At 45.7% G+C, this 27,461-nt stretch overlaps 2 protein-coding genes across 2 annotated transcripts; one reads left to right on the forward strand and one right to left on the reverse strand.

Moving 5' to 3' along the window:
- Positions 1 to 9,891: 9,891 nt before the first annotated feature.
- On the forward strand, positions 9,892 to 14,315 carry LOC119845018 (group IIF secretory phospholipase A2-like). Its single transcript, XM_038376710.2, has 4 exons — positions 9,892 to 10,053; positions 12,073 to 12,217; positions 13,161 to 13,267; positions 14,218 to 14,315. The coding sequence occupies exons 1-4, from the start codon at positions 10,014 to 10,016 to the stop codon at positions 14,313 to 14,315; spliced, it is 390 nt and encodes a 129-aa protein (XP_038232638.2). The 5' UTR covers positions 9,892 to 10,013.
- A 4,700-nt stretch (positions 14,316 to 19,015) lies between these two features.
- LOC119845224 (phospholipase A2, membrane associated-like) lies at positions 19,016 to 27,008 on the reverse strand. The gene is made up of 4 exons (XM_043500200.1): positions 26,982 to 27,008; positions 23,371 to 23,552; positions 22,208 to 22,221; positions 19,016 to 19,469 (listed from the first exon to the last, which is right to left on the reverse strand). Exons 1-4 carry the CDS (start codon positions 27,006 to 27,008, stop codon positions 19,324 to 19,326), a joined length of 369 nt encoding a protein of 122 aa, XP_043356135.1. The 3' UTR covers positions 19,016 to 19,323.
- Between the last annotated feature and the right edge of the window lie 453 nt (positions 27,009 to 27,461).

Consider the following 27,461-nt stretch of genomic DNA (forward strand, 5'->3'; position numbering starts at 1 on the left):
CAGTTTATGCCCTGAAGCATGAAGTTAGATTTCTCTCTTGTTCCCTTGGCTTGCTAGAGTTAGTGACCATGCAATCATCTAGCATGCCTGTATATTTCACAGCCAACATCTGTTGACTTTGACCAAAGATTGTTAAGCTGTTCCCCCTGCATTGGCCATCTGATGGATAAACAGTAAGACAAGGAAGAGTCTAAAGACCCTCCAAGGCATGAACAGGCCAGATATTTTGAGTACAAGTAATGAGGCATAAAAGTCAAAACTGGTTAGAAGAAAAATAAAGATAAAGCGCTCACTAATATCTACCTAAGAAACTATCTTAGTGGCAAAGCAAATGGTCTCATAACATACTCCAGCAAATCACTGACCAAACTCTTAGGTGAGGAACCCTCCCCCAGAGTCTAACACCCGTTTCCCTTTTCTTCTCAGGTCCAGAGGATGATGTGGGCAGGAGGAGAAAGACAAAGAGAGGGGCCTTGGGTGTTTCTCCCTCCTTTCTAAAGTTTCAGTTCCCTTTCTGAAAAACATTTCTAGCTCAAACCCAGGAGACAACAAGTCTACGGGGAAGGATATTCCCTGCTGGGTTTTTTTTCACCCGTTTGAACTTCCTTTGTTTTGCTTCTCTGCTGGATGACTACATTTACTGCTTAAATGCAAATTCAGGCAAGCACACATTCCTTCCTTTGTTTAGGACAGACCTGACTGTTGCCTGGGCAGGGCTGTGGGGTTTGGAACATGTGTTCATAACATCACACTGCGGAATCTTATAACTTCACATACAATATTGCCAGTGCCAGGCACATTTGGCTGGTTATTGTTGTCTGGTAAATTAGGAGTTTTCAAATGATACCTCCTGAGGCATAGGTTGTACACAGGTGATTATGACTGTGTGTAGGGTGTGAATACAGAGTTGGAGTCTGTCACAGTAGCCTCTCTCATGTTCTCCTTAGGATCTGCATCCTGAAATTTGAGCTTCAGAAGAATTCACCTTGTGCAGCAAGTAGTAACAAGCCCCCCTCCATCTGGATCCACTGCAGAAACCTTCTCAGCTTTCTCCCTCTCTCATCAAAGCATCTAGTCCTCCATCTGCTGCTAACACACACCTCAATATCACGTTCCCTTCCTGATGAGGCACCCCAATCAGTGGAGAAACCCTTCTTTCTCTATAAACTTATTCCTCATCCCTAGCGACTCGAAGCCCCAGTTGAGATCAGTGCCCAGCACCAGGCCTGCTGACAGCAGTTCCAGGCCCCAGGGCAGAACAGTCAACGGGCCCCCTAGAAAGCATGGAACAGGTCCAGAGGAGGTAGTTAGCCTCTTCTATACCAGGGTGAGGGCCTGTCCCTTCACACAGGCCCACTGCCAGCTGCTGGGTTAAACTCTCAATGGCTGGTGGCAGAACATCCTCCTTTGGGACCTGGGCTTCTGGCACTCTGATAGGGTTTTGGTGGTATACTGAGAAAACAAGTTCCTTACGTTGCTGGAGACAGCTATATTTAATCCCCATCTCACAGTCACCGATATAAATCAGGAGTGACTCCACCTAAGTCCATTGAGTTACACTGATATGAATGAGATCAGAATTAGGCCCATTGGGGCAGATTCTCCACCCTTCCTGAGTTCCACTTGTACGAAGTGTAGAAAGGTGGTTCCAGGCAGTTGGTGCAGCTGTCTGACCTTCAGCCACCTAACGTTAGCACAAGCTAGAGCTGCACAGGGGCGGTTCTAATTTATAGTGAAAAATGGTGTGTTACAGAGCTAAGCTCTTCCATGCCACCTCTGCTCCCTATTCCACCCACCCCACTCCCGTAACATGCACCCCTCCTGCCCTTTCACCCATGCGAGGGGGATACCTCTACAGGAGACATAGGAGTGGGTGGGTGAGATTCTGTGGCCTGCGCTGTGGAGGTCGGACTAGATGATCAGAATGGTCCCTTCTGACCTTAGTATCTATGAATCTATGACAGCAGAGTCACCTCCGGCAGAGAGTTCTCCACTGGCCACGTCTGGTGGCTTTAAAGCCACTTTATGCCACTTACACCGAGCAAAGTGGTCTTAGTGGACTGGAGAACCTGGCCCAGTGTGTTTAATTTATAGTGACATTGCACCAACATGGCCAGTAGGCAATCAGAAGGAAATGCCAGAAAATTATTTTTGTTTGAGTGAGTTGAACACCAGGAAGGGGGCTGCGATAGGGCACATGCAAGAAAAGTACCTAAGTGTCCAGCGAACGTTTTCAGCAGGGAGATGCAAACACACTGGAAGACCGACATAGTTCACCTTCAGCGCCATGAGAGCCAGCCTAAAAATAAGGTGAATGCATTATTTCAATACTATTGCACCTATTAAAAGGACAGCAACTCTGCACCACCCGAACGTTGGGAACTTTGGATCTGATTCAACAAATCTCTACTCTTGTTTAACTTAGCCCTCCTTTCCCTTCCTATACGAGTGCATGCGCACAAATGCATACTCTCGCTAGCTCTTCAGGATTATTTTAATAAAGCAAGCCCAAGCAAAAATATGTATATTGGATCTGAGATGTGGTTGCCAACCAGAAGAATTAGCTAAAGAGACACTTAGAACCCTTAAGTCTTGCGGACTGTTTAGATTCTCTGATCATCAGCCCAAGTCTCCACTATTTTGGAGAGGGATAGTCTCCCATTTGCTACTACATTAGGAGTCTGATTGTCCTCTTGCTTGCATCGATTTTACAGGTCTGAAACTCCATTGACTTTGATAGATTTACTTATTTTCAATGCCACCATCAATAAGAGAAGAATCAGGCCCTACATCTCACCATATGCTGCTTCTCCCAATCGTTCAGTATGATGTGGCAGGACTGAGTGAACTGACACCGTCTTACAATGGCAAATGCTTTTCTAAACTAGTTCATAATCTAATCAAATCACCATGTTTAAATGAAACTCGTCCAAGGCTGCTTTATCTAAAAGAAAACATACCTGTGTAAATAAGGGGGCGTTTTCCTAATATTCAGTACAGTACAAATTAGCAAATGGGTCATTGGTGCCCAGCAAGCAGCCGGCTGTGCTGCTGGACGCAGTCTTCCAGCATGGCCAGGGCTCCCACATGCTCGCCTGGCTGCCTTCGCCGACGCGGGTACCACCCATGTGCACCTAGGAGCCCTGCGGCCTGCCCTGGCAATTTAAAAGGGACCGGGCCTCTGGGCAATTGCCCCCCTCTGTTGGTGGTCCTGCCCAGCATAAAGGCCTAAACAGACACTAATGGATAGTCCTTGCCTCCAAAAGCTCGTAGTCTAAACCCGCAGGGATTAAGTGAGGCTTATATAGGTCACTTGCTTTGTGGTGATGCTATGCATTCACCTCCCGTGACTAAATACTTGTTTTTAAGTATCCCTGTACAGGTAAGAGCTGCTCTCTGTAGACCTTTAGGCTGAAATCTTTACTCATCAGTCACAGGAGCCATCAGCGGAAGCCTTCTGCTCAGATAAGTCACACACAGCTGTAGTCTTGGGTAACTGGACTCAAATGGCAGAGCAGGCAAAGGTGTGTGATTTGTGGTATTGTCTGGACAGGAAAAGACTTCCCCTGCTTGGCTGGAACCACACAGAGAATGGGGGTTCCCAGATTTGCAGAAATAGTTACTAGAACTCCGTAGCAGGTATGCTGGGCTTCAGGAGTTCCCCCTGCTCTAATCAGAAGTGCAAACTTCCCTTTTACTGTACTGGATGGGAAACTGAAGGCAGACAAAATTAAATAGTGGAAAGCACCCTACGCTTCAGAGCAATGTAGTTATACTGATGTAAGTTTGTGGTGTGGACCTGCCCACAGTATGACTGGTTTTATGCCCCCCACCCATACCTCTAGGAGTGGCAGAGGTTGGAGCCAGAGCACACAGCACCCTGGTTTATCCCAGCTAGCTCAGGGATCCCTTGGGTCCTGTAGGCTGGATCTCTGTTGGGTGAAATTCACCCCATGCAGATTCCATGAATGCCAGGGCAGGTTTTTTTTAAACCTGGTATTGCTAGGACTCTCTTTCTCCCCAAGGGAGATCTCTTGAAGGCTTTCAGCTGTACCATTATTAATGTGTTTATTGTCATATCAGGCTTTGACCCAGCTAAACACTCCTGAGCAGCCAATCAAGCCTGCCAGGAGAACGTCTTTCCCTCGGTGCTTTCACATGAGGGATCCCACACAATGACACTCTTTTTCCAAGAGTTACTTATCTGCAGAAGCCTCGGGGTATCAATCCCCACTGAATGACTTTGCACTGCACAAAGAGGCTGTTTCAGAGAGCCATGGGCCCCAGCAGAGGGGGCTTCTTCCTGCTCCTTGCAAGACTGGTTATAGAAGGTCGGTGGTTTTAAAGACACAGCTTTTCATCTTACACATGGGCCCAGCTTCTGTGCTGCACTGAGCTTTTCAGGCTTTTTTCATGCCAGGCTAGCAGGGAAGTGGTTACAGCTTCCTCTAAGGGCAGATCTACACTGCCTTGAGCCCTGGCATAGGCTAAGCCAGTGGCTCTCAGTCTTTCCAGACTATTGTACCCCTTTCAGGAGTGTGATTTGTCCTGTGTATCCCCAAGTTTCACCCCACTTAAAAACAACTTGCTTACAAAATCAGACATAAAAACACAAAAGTATCACAGCACTGTTACTGAAAAATTGCTGACTTTCTCATTTTTACCATATAATTAAAACAAATCAATTGGAATATAAACATTGCACTTACATTTCAGTGTATCGTATATAGAGCAGTATAAACAAGTCATTGTCTGTTTTAAATTTAAGTTTGGACTGACTTCACGAGTGCTATTTATGTAGCCTGTTGTAAAACTAGGCAAATAGCTAGATGAGCTGTTGTCACCCTGGCAGACCTCTACGTAGCCCCAGGGGTACATGTACTCCTGGTTGAGAATCACTGGGCTAGAGCAGCTGGGGCCAATTTCAAGAAAGCCCTAGTTGCATACCAACAAAATGAGCTAAGCCTATTGGAGAATGCTACGCAGATCCCCAGCTGTGTTCCATAGGCCCTGATGCTGTGTGCTTTGGTGTAACATCTCAAATCTACTCATTTCCAAACATTTCCACCATTCAGCCTGCCACACCCTCAATACCATGAACGTGGCTTCCTTTATTTCAACTTTACCCTGGTGTAATGGCCTCGTAAAAAGCAATGTTTTGCAAGTGCAGGCCTGAAATGTTAAGTACATTGGGGCCAGAGCCTCAGCTGGTTTAAATTGGCGGAGCTCCACTGAAGCTTTATTCTTCCTATCCCTCCTCTCCCTTTCCTCTGGGCACACAGTCAGGAAGCCCTGAAGCCTGAAGGATTTCCTGTGGCCCATTTGTGGAAAAGCCAAATCCTGCAGGTGACTCATCCATAGAGTGCCAACTTGATCTTAGTCAAGCATAAAACTAGCATCTCACTCAGAGACCTGAATAAATAGGGTCCCATGATTACACGTGTATCTTGATGGCCATTTCTGACACCATCCCTGAGCCGTTGCCCTGCAGTTGAAGGAGAATTCCCTGCAGCATGTCAAAGCACCTGGAGAGCATGTTCATTGAAGGTCAACCTTTAATTGAACCAGATTTTGAACTAGAAGTGCCTGAAATTCATACAGCTGGCTAACAGCCTCCAAGCTCACTTTCCATTTCTACTTCTTTATGTTCTCTCTTTGGCTCCATTCACATGCTTATGGGGGTTATGATTATACCAGCTGATACATGTAGATTCATAGATTTGAAAGGTCAGAAGCAACCATTATAACCTTACCTCCTGCATAACACAGGCCACAGAACCTCACTCAGTACCTCCTGCATTGAGCCCAGTCACTTGACGTCGAGCATGTTTTAGAAAGACATGCTAGGTCCCAATCCAACTTCCAATAAAGTCAAAGGAGAGACTCCCAGTAGGAGCTGGATTGAGCACATTGCTATAGAACCAGGAGTGCTTTGCCCAGCCTCAAGCAGAAGGTATTCCATCATCTCCCTGGGTTGTTTGTATTTCAATTTCTAATTTAACAATGTGATCCAGATTTCCTGCTTTTATAGTAACTGCCCAGCTCCTCTCCCAATTGGGGCTAGCCAACCCCTCCAGGTGCAGTCAGGTGGCTTAACTGGAGTCTCAGACCCACATTAACCCTTTTCAAGCCAGGATGTAGTATATACCCCATCACACTATCTATGGTGTGATTGCATTTGGGTCATGCCTGGAATTAATTTGGCCCAATAGCTTCACTCACAAAATCCAGTTGGCAGGGAAAAAGATTACTATGAGGGCGTTGTGTAATAATGACTCTGAAACTAGTTCCCAATGCTGCAGAGAAGACAGCTCAGAGCTCTGTTTTGTTGGCGTGAAGAGAGATTATGCTGAAAACCCAAATGCTGTAAAGTTCTTTAATGCCATAGAAGATCCTGTTAAAAAAATGATGGAAAAACCACAAGGCCTTTTGAATGTTCAACCCCTGGATGGTTTAACAGGGCTGGATTATACAACCCACTCTTATACCAGGCCTCAGTACAGCTCCCACTGAAATGGCTGGAAAGACTTCAATGGAGGCTGGATCAGGTGTTTGAGTCCTTATTCACATGAGGAAATGCTCAACACCATGAGTAAGGGCTGCACATCTAGCTCTTTGATAGCCATGGCACACAGCTACCAAATCAGAGATTGACCCAGTTAGGGGAGGCTGAAACATTTCCTAATTCTCTCCCCACACACAAGCTATTTAAAAAAACCCAACCCTTTCTATCCCACTTTCTCTGGTCCAGTTACATCAGGACCATGGCAGCAATGTTGATGGCTCTGGTACCTTTAACGTGAACTGCAAAGCTAAATCAATTGGTTGTCCCTTTATTGCTCCTTTAGGCCCTGATCATGCAAGTCCTTAACTTTATGAGCTGTTTCATTAATTTCAATGGATGCCTCACTTTAGTAGTAAAGCACATATAAGCGTTTGCAGAACTGGAGCCTTAAGATACCCATAGGCAGCCCGAAAAAGTTTATCCAGGGGTAGTTGGTTTTTTACACAAGAAATAGCAGGTGATTACTTATTTTTCCCTGGAAGACTATGGGCAATCTGGTGAGGATCTGAAATACGGCATCACAGCTGGAAGCTGACACCTGACTTTGCAGCCCTCTCAACCCCAATTTGAGAGGGGAGGAGAAACTTAATCCTAGGTTGACTCTAGATACAACATCCCATTTCAGGGCCTCCAGTGATCCCCAAGGTCCTCCAGCTAAGTCAGGCCCTGGAATTTCTGATGAAATAAGAAAAAAAAAACCCAGAAGAAACTCTGACCCTCTACAGTTGCTATAGGAGAAGAAAAAAGCAAAGACAAAATAGCCTTTTTTTTTTTTTGACTTGGCATTTCAGCCTTCAAGAGACTCACTACCACTGCTGAACACCAAGTATTCATGCATCCTGGTGACATTTATGGTGAAAGGAGCCTTTCCGGCCCCACAAGGAGGAGGAGGAGGAAGCTATGGAGGGGAGAATCTGTTGGAGAATGAGCAGGCTGACTCAGAAGCAGGTTGAGTAGATGGGGTTCTTTCATAGAATATCACGGTTGGAAGGGACCTCAGGAGGTCATCTAGTCCAACCCCCTGCTCAAAGCAGGACCAATCCCCAATTTTTGCCCCAGATCCCTAAATGGCCCTGTCAAGGATTGAACTCACAATCCTGGGTTTAGCAGGCCAGTGCTCAAACCACTGAGCTATCCCTCCCCTGGTGCTTGTTCCCCTCGACCCAATTGTCGAGTAAGCACTGAATTAGTTACAGCACACTCCTTTTATTTAAGTTAGTATGTACCTGCCCCTGTTTACAGCGTGACGCATATTATACAAACTTTTACCTTGAAAAATACATTTCTTTGCAGTAATTGTAGCCAGAAATTCCCATAATCAGCAGTTCACAGGGGAGGGAGGAAGGAACGTAATCTTAGGACCTGATCCAAAGGACATAACCAAAATGTGATCCCCTGACCTGCTGTGGCAAGATGAGCAAAACTGCACAGCTGCTCTTTCACTTTAATGCACCATTGTTCTATACCTCTGAAAAGTGACCTTTAACAAACCAGGGAAAAGGATGGCTAGCGAGAAGCCCTGAGATGGGATCATCCTCCCTTCTTGTGACTGGGGAATTACCTTATTTGAGAAATCATCCAGAGAATGCAGATACGGTCTGAGTGATCTACCAGCCAAGCACAAGGCACATCTCAGCCATAGCTCCTGGCTCCCTCAAAGGGAAGTTCCCCACCTCTTAGCAGCAGCTGCCCCATAACTCCAGCCTCTGTAGCAGCCACAGGTGTTCTCTTGGGCTCTTCTGCCTGATTTCTCCAGCCAGGAGGGATTTGCCAGCAGGTAAGATCTCTTGCTGTACATGTGGCATTCCCAGATGGTATTTTTGCTCTCTCTCCTTTTTTAAAAAAATATGTAAAACCATTAGAAAAGCAGATTTCTCCAGCTTTGCTCCATACATGAATTCTTTTGCACTCCTGCTCAGAAGACCTTTTACTATTTATTGGCATTTGACTTCTAACTGCAAAGCGCCAATCAAAGTCCTGGATCCGATAAATACATTCACCAAGATAATATGGGGCAACAGAGCGGACCAAGAAAAACAGCTAATTACAGCCAGCATCAAGATTAAACAAACCCACCCAAACAACTTTACCCTTGAAATCAAGTCCCAATTGGAGTCTTTCCATTGACTTGAATGGGTTTGGATCAGGTCCTAAATGCCTGAGAAAACATGGAACGAAATGCTGGCTGCACAGATGTTAATGAAGCAACAGTTCATCCGTAGGCTCTGCAGCGTGTCCAAGTTCACAAACCTCTACTCATGTTAGAGCAAACCATCGTGTGTGTGTGTCTCTCTCTCTCTCTCTCTCTCTCTCACACACACACACACACACACACACACACACACACACACAGAGAGAGAGAGTGCGGGCAGCTATTGGAATGATGGGATTCAGAATGGAACAGGAACAAGAGGTTTTTGAATGGTGAGGGAAATAATGGAGACAAGGAAAGCTGGAATGAAATGGGAACAACAGCTGGAGACATGGATATTATAGACACGACTGTAATAAGGGACTGAGGCGTGCAGGATGTCATGACGAGGGAGTACTGAAAAGGAAGGGAAATTGAGCCCTGGAGGGGGTGGGAACGGAGATGGGACTGGGTGCTGGAACGTTTACTGTGACACTTCATCACTGAGGTAATGGATGGCATGGGAGATCCAGCTTCATTGCCACCCTGAGCTGTTGTTTTGGGGTTACGGGGTAAGAAAACAGGCGTTCTCATACTGGATCAGACTGTGCTGGCCTAGTGTTAGGCTGTTGCCCTCCCAATGAAAGGTGATTCTCCCCCTCAAAGGATTATTATGGCCAGTTGTGCTATGTTGTACATTGCTATATTATCCTGAGCCCTGCCAGATATCACTGTACACCCTGAAACATGATGGTTACCCTTAGCTTTCTTAGTTGCAGGTGTTAACTATGGTAATAAAGTTACCCAGACCTTTTAAAAATCCATTCTCAGCAGGTCTCTAGGAGCAGCAAGTTCCACACATGGACCTTTTGCTGTGCGAACACTCCAAGCATCACAGTTGCAGTGAATTCCAGGGGGGAGGGAGAGAGAACTAATGAACTCCAAGGATGCTTTGAATTATCCCAGTTGCAGCCAGCGAATGCATCAGCTAAGGATCCCCTTACGTCAGGCAGCTTTCTGGCTGTGGCAGGGGCGGGAGTCATTTTGGGTCAAATAAAAAAATATTTTGTTTGACCTAAAACAAGGGTTTTTTGTTTTTTTTTTTTGTAATATTTACTCAATCCAGCTACATTTCCAAAAATTCTAGCCCCCCTTTTCCCTCAATTTTTTGTTCAACCAAAACTTCTCTAAATTTGCAAACAGTTCGTTACCCCTAATGGTATTTTTAATTTAATTTTTTTAAAAATAAGCTCCTCATCTGAAACATTTCGCTTGGCTCCAGATGCGACCCCAGAGTCTGTTTCTTCTTGCACAGACATGTGGAAACTCTTCCCAATGGCAATACTGGCAGCCAGCAGTGAGTACCGGAAACCCCACACCCCCAGCCCCTGAGGGCAGGCCAAGTGGCATCCATCAGCAAAGTGATCGCCATCTTGCCAAGGAGCTACAGAACGGCTCAAGCCATATTTTGAAGGCCCCAAAGTTCAGTCCTGGGTTGGGCCCATGAGTGAACTCTAGCTCTGCAGTAGGCTTTCAAATCCGCTCACAATTCAGGGCTGTTCAGAACAGAGGTTCTGGCCCATCTTTATAAAGAATTGCATAAGAAACAACACTGCTGAATCCCTCCACTGGGGTTAAGGGTCAGATCCATCTTGCAGGACGTGGTCTAACATTATGCTTTCTTCCACCCCCTCTGCAGTGGTGACTATCACTATAGATAGGTTTCAGAGTAGCAGCGTTTTAGTCTGTATTCGCAAAAAGAAAAGGAGTACTTGTGGCACCTTAGAGACTAACAAATTTATTAGAGCATAAGCTTTCGTGAGCTACAGCTCACTTCACTATAGATGCTCCTTTCTGCTAGGAGGCGGTCACATCTTCATCAGATGCCTTGGAACTGCGTCAGGGCGAATGGGACTACCTTGTTTGTACTGCGTACAGCAGAGGGCATCGCAGCCCCTCAAAACAAGCCCATCTGTTCACAGCTCAGCCCCCCATATACCTGGGGGCATCAGTTTGAGTCACAGCTGCTGTTAGCTTCTAAGCTGCCCCTGACTGCCTGGTTGAGATCATGAGACTATTTCAGTGACAGGCAGAAAACAGTGCCAGGGCAGATGAACTACTTATATAGCCCTTATTACCCTGGCATCCAAGTGCCTCCCAGCACCCACATGAGGAAGGAAAGAGTTATGACTACCCATACAGAAAGGGAACCGACGTAGAGAGATTAAGGCCTGAATGCATGAGAGGCGTTAGGTACCTGGGAGAAATCACTGCCATACACAAAGCCTGAGTTAGGCACCTACGCTCCAGTGCAATGAGCGGGGAGAGATGGGTGCCTGTAACCCCAAACCCAGCATGATCGGCAGGGAGCCACCTAAGGTAGGCGATGGGAGGTGCCGACCAGGGTGTGTGTGCTAAGCCCCACCCCACTCACAGGGATAAGGGCATTCCCCCAGGATGTGGGAGACCCAGGCCCCCTGCTCTATTGACCCTAGTTATCCACAGTGCAATAGATTCAACAGGAGAGATTGAGGGATTTCCCCTTATCAGAATATGCCATAGTGCAATGGTTAGAGCACTCCCTGTTCAAATCCCTTCTCCCCTTCAGGTGGAGGGGGGACTTGAACAAAGGTCTCCCACATCCGAGGTGAGCACTTTAACCACTGGGCTAAAAGTTCAAGGCATAGTGATGTCATCCTGAGCCCTGCCCCCTCCCCTATTCCATATGAACTTGCCTGAGGGGCCTGATCTGTGAAGAGACCTCTGAGCATCCCTACCGGATCAGGCCCCACGTGCAAATCAGGTGGCTGAATGCCCCTGGTTTGTGAATCACTCTGGGGCTTAGGTGGGAGATAAACATCTGGATCCCCCGGAGACACAGCAGTGCACGTGCTCAGAGACAAAACACAGGCGCGGAGGGAACTTGTACTGCAAAAATAAGAAAACCTCCAAACAAAGGGGGGGGGCAGGGGGGAGAGAAGAAAGGACAGATAGACATTTAGGCACCTACAGGATTTCAGCAGGACTTTTGTGCATCACATGGTCGTGGAACCGGGGTTTGGGCACCTATCTTCTTTTGTACATTCAGCCCTAAGTGACTTGCTCAAGGTCACACACTGAATCTGTAGCAGTGCAGGAATTGAATCTATATCTCCTGAGTCCCTGGCAGTAGTTTGACCAGAAGACTACCCTTCCTCCCTGTGCTTGGTTATAGCTAACATGCAAACTGAAGCAGTACAATCCTCCCTTAGTCACTAAATACTTAGAGATTTTGACCTCCCTCTGTACGTCAGGTGAGGGACCAGTGAAATGATTTTCCTTGAAGGTAAAACATCTCCTTGGAAAGTCCTGAAAAGCACTTTCTGCTCTTTCGCAGTTTTGACCACGATCCACAGTAGCCTCCTCAATTTCAAATTCATGATCCGGAGAATTACTGGGAAAAGTGCCCTAATTTCCTATAATGGGTATGGATGCCACTGTGGACTGGGTGGGAGAGGGCAGCCTCTGGATAAGACAGACTGGTAAGTTTTGGTTCATGTCTGTGCTGCTGGTATCAATACTAATTTTTGCAATGCACTGATTTAGTTAGCTGGACATCTAAATCCTAAGGTTGTAACTGCACTAAGCCCTTTAGCACTCTGGGGCAGAGCGCCTCAGAGTATGTGAGAATGGAAACTCCTTTGTAGTCAAGGCACGCTGGGGTGATTCAGCCCCAGAATCTTAAAAGGGCCAGTAGACCCCTGTGATTAGTAGTGGTATTTATTTGTATTATACCACACGGGGGTCCTGGTTCAGAATAGGGTCCTTCATGCTAGGTGCCGTACACACACAGAGTTTTCAATCTAATGGATTTTTTGGTTCAGTCTCCCTCCCTGCCCAAAAAACCAAACCCTCCCCCCACCCAATCATTTCAATCAACCCCCCACCCCACTTCCTGAACAAACTTTAACATTTTGGCAGATCAGAAAGTTGTTTTAGGTTGAACTAAATGTTTTGTTTAGATTTGATTTTTGGCTTGTTAGGGTCTTTTAAAATTACAATTGAAGGACATTTTAAAACAGCTATGAATCAAAAAAATCAGAACAGTTCATTTTGAAGTGAAATGTTACAATTTTTTCCTAAATAGTTTTGAAGGCTCCACCCACAACCAAAACTATTCAGCAAATTCAACACCAATTCACAAAATATTCCAGTTAATCCACATCTGTATTTTTTGCTGAAATAAAAGTTTTGTTCAAAAAGTTTCACCCAGCTTTGGACAGGAACTGGATCTGAGGCACAAAGCAGAGCTAAGACCGTCACTTGGGATAAACATCTGGGCTGTTGGGGGCTTTTCCCAACCAAGCCCAAACTCTCTTCCTTGGGAGGCTCACTCACACTTTCCCCTCTAGTAGTGGTGATGTTGGCCATTACTTCACCTGGTCACATTCTCCACCCCATTCCGGTGTTTCCGTCTCCCTGAAGGTGCTGTCATGCCCATGATTGCTGCTATAAGGAGTTAACCAACCAGAGCTGTCACCCATTTTTCAATCATTATCGATACTCCATCATCAACAAAGACATTATGTGCTGTGAGTAGCATTTTCTGCATGGCTAAAATGGCCATGTTTTAACTTTTTACAATGACATTGGAACAAAGGTGTCCTAAAGAGAAAAAGTCAGAGGGGCTTTTGGAAAGAAGCAAAGCACTTACAGGATAGCTAGGGGTTGGGGGGGGGAAGTACTTTAGGTCCTTCTGGTTCTTCCCCATAACCTCCAAGGCAATTAGGGTGACATCTTACAGAGCAAGTGGACAGGACAACCGTTAAGGACCTCTGAGCTGAGACTGACTGAATGCCAGTTCCAGTGCAGGCAGCTGTGATGGATTGCAGGGCCTTTGCGTTCCAGTGCTGCAGTGCCAGAGCCACTGGGTCTCATTGGTCACTGTATTTACACCTCTGAAGATGGGTGCAAAATATTGCCAGTCTGATTTTCTAGCATTTTATACCCACAACGCCCAAGTGGGTGTGACTGACTGCAACGGTCAGAGCTGCCATCTTGGCCAACACACTGGGAACTGAGCCGGGGACCTCCGGAGTGAGATGCGTGAGCTGCTACAGCTCTGCAGTAGGCTTTCAAATTAGGGTGGGGTAGTAACAACACATAGCCTCTGGGGATTGGTATGGAGCAGGGGCCTGTAACTCACACTCACGAGTGGGCTACACGAGGCAGGGGAGAATCGGCTGCACTCTGCTGATTTGGAAAGGCACCTAAGCTGGCGATGGAGCAGTGAATCCAGTGCCTATGGCACCACTGCAGAGTTCCCAGCTGCTGCCATGCCAATAGCAGTGTCACAACATTCCTGGCAGTGTTACAGCAATAGGGCTGCCTAGTTCCTCTTTCGCTACACCTCATCCATGCATCTAGAGAACTGAAGGGCAGGGAAGGAACAAGTTACTCAGCGCTTGGCCTCCGAGTGGGTCCCTTCCCTTTTAGTTACCGCACAAAGGTTCTGGAGTGAGAAGTGCTTTTGTTCCTGCAGGGAACACAAATAATGCCACCTGTGCAAAGCGAGCGTGTGAATGTGACCGGACGGCGGTCCTGTGTTTCAGAAAGGAAGCAAGCAGCTATCACAAATGATACCGTTATTACTTCAATTTCTTCTGCAAAGGATCTACCCCCAGTTGCTAAATAAAGTTTTACTCGCCATCTGGCTACACACCAGATTGCAAAGCAGAGATGTTTCCTCCTTCCAAAAGTACTCCTAGCCCCTTCCTCAAAGAGGCCATCAAGCTACCAAGTGAAGCAATCTCTTCCCTGGGGACAGCTAAAGCAATCAAAGGTGCTGGCTTGTACGTACCCTGTCTGTGGAGGGATCAGTAGGGATGGACATGAGGTAGGATATTAGCGAGCTGTACAGGTGTCACCATTCACCCAGTTAAACCCTATGAGGAGCAGTAACAAGAGGATTAACTCTGCTGGTGCTGTACCTCTTGGGCTCTCAAAAGGGGAGAGACAGACAGACAGACACACGCCACCAAGCCAAGTTTAAATTGTAGGCCAGATCCTTAACTGCTGTAAATCAGCATTTACTCCTCCTTCCTACCATGCACAGACACATAGCCTAAAATCACAGGCTAGTCCTTATGTTGCATTAGTACCTACACCAGATTAGCACAAAGGGGCAGTAAGTGCTCTGCTTAGGGGTGGGCAAACTTTTTCTATTCCCGCGGGCCACATCTGGGAATAGAAATTGTATGGCAGGCCATGAATACTCACAAAATTGGGGTAGGGGTGTGGGAGGAGGGGAGGGCTCTGGTTGGGGATGCAGGATCCGGGGTGGGGCCAGAAATGCGGAGTTCAGGGTGCGGGAGGGGACTCTGGGCTGGGGCAGGGTGTGGCTCCATCTGGGGGTGCAAGCTTTGGGTGGAGCTGGGGGATGAGGGGTTTGGGGTGCAGGAGGGTGCTTCGGGCTGTGACCGAGGGGTTCAGAGGGCAGGCGAGGGATCAGGATTCTGTCAGGGGTTTGGGGCATGGGGGTGGGTGAGGGCTCCAGCTGGGGGTGCGGGCTGGGGATGAGAGGTTTGGGGTGCAGGAAGGTGCTCGAGGCTGGGATTTAGGGGTTTGGAGGGTGGGAGGGGGATCAGGGCTGCAGCAGGGGGTTGGGGAAGAGGGGGAGGCTAAGGGGCACAGGCTTCAGGAAGTGCTTACCTCAAGTGGCTCCCAGAAGCAGTGGCATGTCCTCTCTCTGGCTCCCACGCAGAGGTGCAGCTGTCCCACCCACAGGCACTGCCCCTGCAGGTCCCATTTGCCACGGTTCCTGGCCAATGGGAGATGTCAGGGCGGCACTTGGAGCAAGGGCAGCATGCAGAGTGGAGCCTCTTGGCTTCCCCTACACATAGGGAGCTTGAGGGGGGCCATGCCGCTGCTTCCAGGAGCTGTGTGGAGTGGCCCCCGACCATGGTCCCCAGCTGGAGCGCCAGAGCAGGGCAAGCCCCAACGGGAGCTCGAGGGCTGGATTAAAATGGCTAATGGGCCAGATCTGGCCCGCAGGATGTAGTTTGCCCACCCCTGCTCTACTTGTTATTTGTGTACACATGCAGAACTCAAAAAAAGGCTGATGGATGCTTGAAATTGACCACTCAGTGGAGAACAAGCATGGAAAGTACCAGGCCCTCAAAGGGGTTTCAGAAATTCATCTCCCGTGAGAGTTCAAGCATGGAAATTTCAGCCCTAAAGGAAGGTATTTGAGGAAGTTCTGAGCGACTGATAAATGAGGTAGAGGGAGGCTACAATGGAAGGTGGATTTTGACCTTATCCTGCTATCATAAGGTACCGGAGGCATGGAATAGAGATTAGCATCTTGAGTTTGGGATGACTACGCAAGCCAGCAGAACAGCTGCAAAAAGCAGGTCTTACAGGGACCCGCAGACACTGAAAACACATTCTTCGGTTTTTAACAGATTTTCTCTCTGTGCATTATTGGCTGTTTATCTGAACCTCCTCCCATCCCCACCCCAGTCTCTTCACGTCAGCCTCATTCCACACCTCCCTTTTCTCCCCTGCTTCACTCTACTCTCCTGGTTCCTAACTTTCCAGTTAACAATCCCCTCCCAATGAAAGCCCACCTCCCACCACTAGAAAGGAAAAAAAAAACCCAAAACAAAAAAATCACCCCACCACCCTGGAGCTAACATGACATGTGCCACCACCGCATGGCTTCCCTGCTGTAAGCTATTGCCCTCACTGACACAACACCACCAGGCTTCAGGTGACGGCATGGCCAGGTCCTTGGTTCTAGCACTCCCTACTGATCGCTGTTTTAATTCTACTCCAGCCAGTATCAGTGCTGAAAGGTGACCTGGTGGGAGGGCTGGGACATGGAAGATACTGACTGAATTAGCTGTTTCTCTTCCAGGTGCCACTGAATAGGCTAGTTGCACCCTCAGACTCCATTGTTACCCTTTATTTGCCAGTGTGGGGCATATGCCCCATCACACCTACCCTGTATTTACCTTGTCTATTTAGACTGTAAAGCCTAGATCCACAAAGGTATGTAGGCTCCTAACTTCCATTAATGTCAATGAAAATCACTGGAAGTTTGTGGACCCATTTTTGGTTGGTCCCTATGACTGATAATAATACATTACTTGCACTCATTGCACACACAGGACAGGCCCAACAAAGAAAATAATAGAATGCCACTAGCCATCACCTTCAGCCCCCAACTAAAACCTCTCCAACGCATCATCAAGGATCTACAACCTATCCTGAAGGACGACCCATCACTCTCACAGATCTTGGGAGACAGGCCAGTCCTTGCTTACAGACAGCCCCCCAACCTGAAGCAAATACTCACCAGCAACCACACACCACACAACAGAACCACTAACCCAGGAACCTATCCTTGCAACAAAGCCCGTTGCCAACTCTGTCCACATATCTATTCAGGGGACACCATCATAGGGCCTAATCACATCAGCCACACTATCAGAGGCTCGTTCACCTGCGCATCTACCAATGTAATATATGCCATCATGTGCCAGCAATGCCCCTCTGCCATGTACATTGGTCAAACTGGACAGTCTCTACATAAAAGAATAAATGGACACAAATCAGACGTCAAGAATTATAACATTAAAAAAACAGTTGGAGAACACTTCAATCTCTCTGGTCACTCGCTTACAGACCTAAGAGTGGCTATCCTTCAACAAAAAAAGCTTCAAAAACAGACTCCAACGAGTGACTGCTGAATTGGAATTAATTTGCAAACTGGATACAATTAATTTAGGCTTGAATAGAGACTGGGAATGGATGAGGCATTACACAAAGTAAAACTATTTCCCCATGGTATTTCTCCCCCACACCCCACCCCCCACTGTTCCTCAGATATTCTTGTTAACTGCTGGAAAGAGCCTACCTTGCTTGTCACCATGAAAGGTTTTCCTCCTTTCCGCCCCCTGCTGCTGGTGATGGCTCATCTTAAGTGATCACTCTCCTTACAGTGTGTATGATAAAACCCATTGTTTCATGTTCTCTGTGTGTGTATATCAATCTCCCCACTGTATTTTCCACCAAATGCATCCGATGACGTGAGCTGTAGCTCACGAAAGCTTATGCTCAAATAAATTTGTTAGTCTCTAAGGTGCCACAGTACTCCTTTTCTTATTGCACTCTGTTTTCTTGTAATAATTAAACTCTTTGTAATTTTTAAACAGTTATAAGCATATCCAATTGACCACGGCCATTATACATGTGGATTGCTGCATACCCAATATGGAGGAGCAATGCTTTGACTGCCTAATGTGAATAGAGCATGCTCAGTAGCCATGATTGTGCCCTCCTGCTGCCTGGTTCTGCAAAGATTAACTTGTAGGATGAGAGGAAGACTAGTCCATGCACTGGCTCAAGCCCTGGATTCAATTCCCTGCTCTGCCACAGACCTCCTGTGCAAGCTTGGACCAGTCACTTAGGTCTGGGTGTTTAGGTGACTAACTCCCATTGATTTTAATAGGAGGTGCCTAAATACCTTTAAAAATCTGGCCCTTAGTCTTTCTGTGCCTCAGCTTCCATTAGTAAAACAGGGATAATCATACAGGGATGTTGTCAGGATAAATATATTAAAGAGTATGAGATACTCTTACATTACAGTTATGGAGGCCACATAAGTACATAGATAGGGACCTGGCAGACTTAAAACAGCTGGGTTAAAGTGGAAGAGTCTGTCACAGTATACAGTGGCTACTCAATAGCGCTGAATTGTAAGGCCAGGCAATTCCAATGATCTGTGCTCCAGGTTCTTTTTTAGATGATCAGCATGTTTCCTTATCATCCATCAGTGCCAGTGTGGGAGTCTTCACCCCAGCAGTGTGACTGTGGGCCCATGTACATTTCTGTACCTCCTGGCAGGATGACTATCTGTGTGTGGGAGTGCCTGCTGGCAAGCTCCTGGCCAAATTCCCTTTGGAAAGATACATATGGCCTACCTATCCCCCCATCAAGTTTAAAATAAAGTCTTCTGCCCTGAACTGCCATGCAATGTTGGTGTGGATTTTAAATAGCTGCTGTGTTCCATCCCAGAGATGGATGCATCAGCCCTGTGGCTTACTCTTATCACTACTTTTTGTAGAGTAAATAAGCCCCCATGCATCCTGAGTGCTCCAATTCCTGTGTCTGGGCCTCCACATTATCCCCTCACTCTTGATTCCCACCCCCTTCACAGGCCTTAATAAAGCGGGCGAGGAGGCTGTTGTATTTTACCATTGACAAAGATCCCTGGAAACACTGCAGATCCTTTCCGGTGCAATTTATTCCATTCTTTTTACTGTGACATGAAGCCAAGATGCTATAGAAATGCCAGAAAGAGAAAAAAGCAAAAGTTGGCAACTCTCAAGGTGGCTCTGGGGTCTAGAAGATTGCTAACAAAGCAATCTCCTTGTACACACACCTATGATCTCACACTAATGGATGTGCTACCCTCGCCGTCTGAATATTGATACATGATCCCGAGGTAAGGCTTTGGGATGCAGCTGAGTGGATGGCTCCAAAGGCTCAGGGTTCTGCATCAAACATTTCTTGTTTGATTTCTCCCTTAAAAATGAGCACAGCCAATCAACAACTGCAAACGTCCAGGGCAGGGCAGCCCTGCTTAACAGCTGGCTTTGCTTCCTTTGCAAGGCCTGTTTGAATAGACCCAGTAGGACTTATTGTGAGTAACCAGGATCCTCTGGAAGCAGAGGGCTGTGCTCCTGTGGCATAAACAGGCCTCTCTCCTGCACTGGCTCTGGTCACTGCCTAGAGGGGACACACAGATAATGACCTTTAGAGACTTTTCCAATATTGCCATTGTTATCTTTGCTAATGTACAATTTTGTGATCAGTACTGGGCTTCCAGCTACAGGCTGGCAAATGTTCCCAATGAGAGTTCAGACCTAGGGATAGGGGATGCCCCCTTATCTCAGCAGCCCCAAATGTACCTTATGATAGAAATCCAGAGGGCCACAAAGACATCTCAGTTAAAAGGCGCTCTAGTCCCTGTAGGGTGACCTAGGAACTTGTAACTGTCCCTCTCTGACCACAGGCATATCACACAGTGAGTGGCCTGGAACTGTGACTGGAAAACACCTACAGCCTTGTACAAGGGGGCAGCAGGTTCTGCTAAATGAGATTGTTAAGTGTGGAGCAAATCTGACATCTAGTGGATTATTTGCATGACACAGTACTATTTGCAGATGGAAGGCAGACATTCTGATCTACTCTTATCTAGGTAGCTCTCTGTCATATAGAGTAGGAACTATCATGTATGGTATCACTTTAGTAAGCAGCATTTGTCTTTCTCCTTTTTGAATAAATTCCCATCGACAGCCCATTGCTGCCTTTGCTGGTCTATTGCACACATCATTTACGTCCCATGCAAAGATATTTCTCCTCCACTCCCCAACTGCCCCCTCTGTGCAGTTCCTGGCCTCTTGAGTTTAGGATTGTTATTCAAGAGAAGATGTGCTGCATCTACCTCCACTCTAATTCTAATTTTAACTGTATGAGATAGTAAATAGCTAGGGGAGTTAGTGGGTCAGGACTCCTGGGGTCTGATTCTCCAATACCCTTGAATCCTCATTCACACCAGAGCAGAGTAAGAGCAATGACTGCACAAGGCTCAGGGCAATGGAGAATATGACCCCTGGTTCTGCCACTGACTTGCTCTGTGACCTTGGCCAAGTCACTTGGCTGTCAAGTCTGTACTTCGATAAATCCAGCTGTATTAATGATCACGTATTAGTATTAGCTACATACACACTTCTGTAGTGGATGGAGGGTGAAGAGTTGCCATGACAATGAATTCATTAATGTTCGGAAAGGAATTTGAGATCTTTAGATCAGAAGGACAAAGTATTATTACTAATCTCTTTTCTAATTAATACAAGTTTTTGTCTCCAAATTATATATTCAGAGAGTCCTTATCACCCTGATTCCCTTTTCTGCATCTTCACTATTCTCCCTGTACTATTTTATGGATAATTTATGTAGGTTTTGGATTTCAGTGTGGGCACCTCTGCTTGGCTGAAGCTCATCACTGTGCTGGTACAAGGCATGAGACAGGGCTGAAGGGGAGGTGCCCTGTGCCTTGCCAATTTCAGGGCTACTGGGGTCAGTTTGACCCCTGGCACTAAGATGAACCCCAGCAGCAATGGCCCCTATGAGCCAGAATCACTAGGGCATAAGACCTCCATGTCCTATTTCCCCTCCCACCCTGAATGTCACCCAGCCAAAATGCCCCCTGCACAGGTGTCCCCTGTGGGGTGTGCAGAACCAGTAGCACCTGCAGGGGCTCAGAGGGTATTCGTTGGAGGACAGCATTTCTTGGCACATTGAATAAAACAACGTAAGCACACATCAATGGTCAGTATCACTGATACACTGGTAATTGACAACCTTTCTTCCCACTTCCACTGAAACATGGCTTTCCCCACCCAAGCAGCCCCCTGAGGAAATGCCTGAGAAAACAGCTGATCTTTGCAAATACCTGAAAGGTCCTCAAAGGCAGACTCTGCCACATAAAGGGGACAGGTGGCTGAGTTCCAGAGTCACCATGAACACCGTTCTACCAGCCTGCTGACATGCAAATCTATGCCCCGTCAGCTCAAGCATCCCAGCTGATCTTGACCCTCAAGCACAAGGGGCCCCAAATAACACATAGCTCTCCTTGTGGAGTCTAACAGTGCACAAAGCCATCTACCAAAGGGAATACAGGAATCGATTTTGACCTCATTGTGGGTTTGCACCAGTGTGAGAGGAGAATGAGCCCACAGACTAGTCTTATATTCACAGAGTGAACAGAAGTAGGGTTGAAGTGGAGTCTTTACCCAAGCACTTTGATTTGTAGCTACACTACAAGATTTGACAGTGTCAACCTCTGTAATGTGCAGCATGGTGGACATGCTGAAGATTTCTATGTTGCTATTTCACTGTGTACATTCCTTATCTCTAGCTCTGCTGGTTACTTAGGCAGCCACCGCAGGGTGGAATTTCTTGCTTGCCACTCAGCACAGCGGGTGGGGTTTCAATTGAAGGCCTTGTGTATGAGCCACCAAAAAGATAACGATAGCTATACATGTTTGATCACTCAGAGTTGGGAATTCTTAGAAAGATTAAAAGAAAAACAATGGAATATTCAGTAGGTTACATTCTAGAAAAGTTTAACAAGCACACTTCTGTACCTGCTTTAATGAGCTGATTTAGTTAGTGGGTGGAGATGATGCTGAAGGCTGAGAGGAGATATTCTTACTACGTATTTGTACAAACAGTACTGAAAATAACAGCCAATGGGCCAACTACATCCTGCAAATCTGCAGTAGTCAATGGAGTTATCATAGGGATGAATCTGGTCCTTTGTATGCTATTTTCCACTATTATTATTATGTTATTCCCCCACAATCATGTGTGTGTGTGAGTATGTATTACCATGTATATGTTTCAGTCTGCCTAACACTTAATATTACATAGAACTTATCTATCTAGACCAAGCTACTTACAGTATGTGACCAAGCTTACAAAGAAGAGAAAAAACAGCTTTCAATATGGGGATGCTGCTGCAAAAACATCCCAGCATGCTATACTGTCAAATACAAGCTATCAAGAGAGGGATATTATCTTAAACTTGGGAAGGAATTTATATTCTTGAGCTTACTACACAGTTTTGGGGCAAAGAGGTGACCCTCTGGCATTACTGCATGCTGGGATGTTTTTGTAGTAGCATCACCACAGAGAGCTGACATTTCTTTCTATCCTAACCTTCGAACAATTTTCATTATTTTGGCTTTTCCAGGCCCCCTCTAACATTAATCCAAAGATAAAATGGAGACAGACTTCAGAGAAACAAAGAAACTGCAATGCAATTTGTCTATGCAGCAGAAAAGTACTCACTGAAGATTTTTCCATCGCTGATGCTGAACTTCTATTTAGTCAGTACAGGCTTAAAGTTCTTTTCTCTTGGTTTGCCTTAACAGCAGTCAGGGATATAGAAGCACCTTTGGGAGAAACATAGAAAAATCAGGCCTGTGTCACAAAGTTTCAAAATTTTCTCTACACTGCATTATGTATTAGAATTGAGATATTTTACTCTTTTCATCTCACACCTTCTTTCTCAACCCTAAACTGGAGTAAAAAGATATGCAAGCCTTAAAGGGAAAAGGTCACCACCAGGAAACGCAAAATTAATGCCCAAGACTATCACAATTCACATGCCCTACCACCCAAACCCCACTATACCCAAATACAGTTATAGACTTGTCATCTGCACAATAAACCCTCTTTCAGTGCCAGCATACAAGTACCCATGATGCACACATCCAGTCCCTCCGTTACATTTAGACACTTTACCCTCTCACCCTCCACCTTTTTGGGTAGACTTTTAAAGTGACAGCATGCCTCCCAATACAGTATCTTAAATTTGCTAAGGTCAGAGTTAAGCTTGCACCCTTGAATGTGATTGTGAAGAACAGAGGCTTCAGACAGTGGCCAGTACCAGATATTTCAGAGGAAGGTGAGAAAAACCCATACGGGACAATTACAAAATAATCTGCCCGTAGGGGAAATATCTTCCTGACCCGAGACAGATAGTTGCTGGCTCTTGCCCTGAAAAGTGTTTTCTGTAGCTAGATAGAATTATGCTGCTCCTTTCAGTAACATCTAGTGCGTTTCCTTTCCACCTAATCCACAGTAACATCCATAATAGGAAAACAGGGCACATTTCCCAGTAGCGGCTTTAATCATTTTGTTAAACTCCAAAGCATTCCCATGTGCCATGCCAACATCTGTAAAAGAACAAAGGAAAACATTAAATTCACTGGAAGGGAGGGAAATGTCCCCTCTAAAGGACTAGGACCAATGTTCAAAACAATCACCAGAAGAGATATAGGTAAATTGCAAAGTTTAACAAAAATAGTTTAAAATCCCAGAGCAATAGCAAAATGTATGTGTAGTCTGGAAAGTTATCAACAAATACAAGCTCAAATGGAATCTTTGTAAATCAGTTTCCTATTTACTTACCTGCTAGGATCTGCGTTCAGGATTCTACATTGGCACTGGTGTTTCAGATGCTGATGGCACATAAAATAACAGCTCCTTGATCTGGTTTAGGTGCTTGTGGTATTAGCAACTGTTGTAGTGAAAACACAGAACCCTAGACATAGGAACTGGCAGTGAAATGGAATTTACTGCTTTCCCTTTAAAATTAACTGTACCAATCTTTAGGTTCTTCATAAAGCTTTTAGCAAAAGATTTGCAGTCCTTTGAGAAAGGCATAACCCAGAGATCTGTGCACAGGATTGAGACCCAGGAACTCAGATTCTGACACCTCCAGCAACCTTGGCAAGTCACATGGGGCCAGATTTTAAGAGGTGTTAAGCACCCACAGCTCCCATGGAATTTAAAAGGTGACAGAGGATGTTGAAAAAGTTAATGTACTCAATGCTTTTTTTGCCTCCGTCTTCCAAACAAGGTCAGCTCCCAGACTACTGCACTAGGCAGCACAGTATGGGGCGGAGGTGACTAGCCCTCTGTGGAGAAAGAAGTGGTTCAGGGCTAATTAGAAAAGCTGGATGAGCACAAGTCCATGAGGCCAGATGCACTGCATCCAAGGGTGCTAAAGGAGTTGGCCCATGTGACTGCAGAGTCATTGGCCATTACGTTTGAAAACTCATGGTGATCGGTGGAGGTCCCAGATGACTGGAAAAAGACTAATGTAGTGCCCATCTTTAAAAAAGGGAAGGAGAAGGATCTGGGGAACTACAAGCCAGTCAGCCTCACTTCAGTCCCTGGAAAAATCCTGGAAAAATCAGGTCCTCAAGGAATCAATTTTAAAACATGTAGAGGAGAGGAAAGTGATCAGAAACAGTCAGCATGGATTCACCAAGGGCAAGTCATGCCTGGCTAACCTAATTGCCTTCTGTGATGAGATAACTGGCTCTGTGGATGAGGGGAAAGCAGTGGACGTGTTATTCCTTGACTTTAGCTTTTGATATAGTCTCCCACAGTATTCTTGCCAGCAAGTTAAAGAAGTATGGGCTGGATGAATGGACTACCAGGTGGACAGAAAGCTGGCTAGATCATCAGGCTCAATGGGTAGTGATCAATGGCTCCATGTCTAGTTGGCAGCCGATATCAAGCAGAGTACCCCAAGGGTTGGTCCTTGGGCCGGTTTTGTTAAATATCTTCATAAATGATCTGGAGGATGGCATGGATTGCACCCTCAGCAAGTTTGCAGATGATACTAAACTGGGAGGAGTGGTAGATAAGCTGAAGGGTAGGGATAGGATACAGAGGGACCTAGACAAATTAGAGGATTGGGCCAGAAGAAATCTGATGAGGTTCAACAAGGACAAGTGCAGAGTCCTGCACTTTGGACAGAAGAATCCCATGCACCGCTACAGACTAGGGACTGAATGGCTAGGCAGCAGTTCTGCAGAAAAAGACCTAGGGGTTACAGTGGAAGAGAAACTGGATATGAGTCAACAGTGTGCCCTTGTTAACAAGAAGGCTAACGGCATTTTGGGCTGCTTTCCCTTTAGGAAAGTAGGAGCATTGCCAGCAGATGGAGGAACATGATCATTCCCCTCTATTCGGCACTAGTGAGGCCTCATCTGGAGTACTGTGTCCAGTTTGGGGCCCCATACGTTAAGAAGGATGTGAAAAAATTGGAGAGAGTCCAGCGGAGGGCAACAAAAATGATTAGGGGGCTAGAGCACATGACTTATGAGAAGAGGCTGAGGGAACTGGGATTATTTAGTCTACAAAAGAGAAGAATGAGGGGGGATTTGATAGCTGCTTTCAACTACCTGAAAGGGGGTTCCAAAGAGGATGGATCTAGACTGTTCTCTGTGGTAGCAGATGACAAAACGAGGAGTAATGGTTTCAAGTTGCAGTGGGGGAGGTTTAGGTTGGATATTAGGAAAAACTTTTTCACTAGGAGAGTGGTGAAGCACTGGAATGTGTTACCTAGGGAGGTGGTGGAATCTCCTTCCTTTGAGGTTTTTAAGGTCAGGCTTGACAAAGCCCTGGCTGGGATGATTTAGTTGGGGTTGGTCCTGCTTTAAGCAGGGGGTTGCACTAGATGACCTCCTGAGGTCCCTTGCAACCCTGATATTCTATGATTCAGCACTTGTTTAAATTAAGCCCTTAACCTTTGCTTCAGTATCCTCATCCATAAAAATGGGAATAATAACACCTACTTGCCAAGGTATAGAGAAAACTATAGCACTAAGTATTAAGAAGAATAATGATTAGTTCATCTTAAGAAGAAGACCCAATATGAATTTTGAAGCCTGGGGACTACAGGTATCTGGGAGCTCATAAATTACCTCAATGTACGTTACAGTTTGAAAGACTTTCTTATATTCACAGCAGGCAACAAACACAGCAAATATCAACAGGCTACTCATCTCTATGATGGACCTGAAAATAGACAGCAAACAAATTCAAACCTTCTCTTCAAAGGTGTATCTGTGCTGAATCATTAGCCCAGAGTTTAAATAATATTTGGGGCAGTTTATTATTCCATTGACAACAGATAAAAGATCCTTTTAACACAGCAAGCAAACAGTGGTGTTAAACATAAACATCTGTGTGCCGGAGATGTCAAAGTGAAGATGCCTGCCGAAGGATGATCAGTAAACTTGAATATGACAAGCATTCTGAGATGCTTTGATCCGACACATTATTGTAATCTGTTTGTCGTTAAGCAGTATTTCCTCATTTATGTTTAGTGTGCCAATACGCTTTGATCTTCTGACACTGGTTGGGTAGATGTCCCAGTTTATCCGTGTTTCTCTTCTCTTTAGTTATTTATGACCTATTTGTTGCTCCTTACTACGAGAGCCAGTCATCTTTTAATTCAGAGATGTATGTTTGTTAATGGGTAAAGCATTTGGTTAACATGAAACATTTAAAAGGAAAAAATAAATACAGAGATATCAAAATGTCAATAATATTGAACAGATGCTTCTTTGTGCAGCACAGCTGTAAAACATATTGAGTCAGGTATCATTTGTATAGTCTGAGCAATGGAAAAAAGACACACAGACAAGTACCTCCAGGTCTCAAAACTGAAGGTGTGTTGCAGTTTTTAAAAGGGGATTTTTAAAGGGTTGAGCTTGATATTTTTCAGTTACACAGGTGTAAGTCAAGAATAACATAATCAAACTCAATAGAATTACACCAGTCTAAAACTGGTATGAATGAGAGGAGAATTAAGCCCTAATCCTGAGGTCCTTACTCTGATACCCTTCCCTGCATCAGGTAGTAGCTTACACTGTGGATAGTCCCAATGAACTCCATGGGACTACTTGTGTAAATAAGAGATTATTCAAGATAAGTAAGGGTGGCAGAACTAACCCTTTATATTTACACAGACCTCGCTCAGGTAAAAGTTCCCATTGACTTCAGTGGGAGTTTGTCTTAGTAAATCCTCCACAGAAACAGAGTGAAAACTGACAGGTTTCAGAGTAGCAGCCGGGTTAGTCTGTATTAGCAAAAAGAAAAGGAGTACTTGTGGCACCTTAGAGACTAACAAATTTATTAGAGCATAAGCTTTCATGAGCCCGATGAAGTGAGCTGTAGCTCACGAAAGCTTATGCTCTAATAAATTTGTTAGTCTCTAAGGTGACACAAGTACTCCTTTTCTTTTAGAGTGAAAACTGAACACCATATCCTGAGCTGGTGTAAATGGAGCTGAGGACCTGGTCCTGAGGGAGGACTTCAGGTTTGGGCCCTAGATTAACAGATATGTGT

This window comes from Dermochelys coriacea, chromosome 18 (assembly GCF_009764565.3).
Source record: "Dermochelys coriacea isolate rDerCor1 chromosome 18, rDerCor1.pri.v4, whole genome shotgun sequence".
NCBI lineage: Eukaryota > Metazoa > Chordata > Testudines > Dermochelyidae > Dermochelys > Dermochelys coriacea.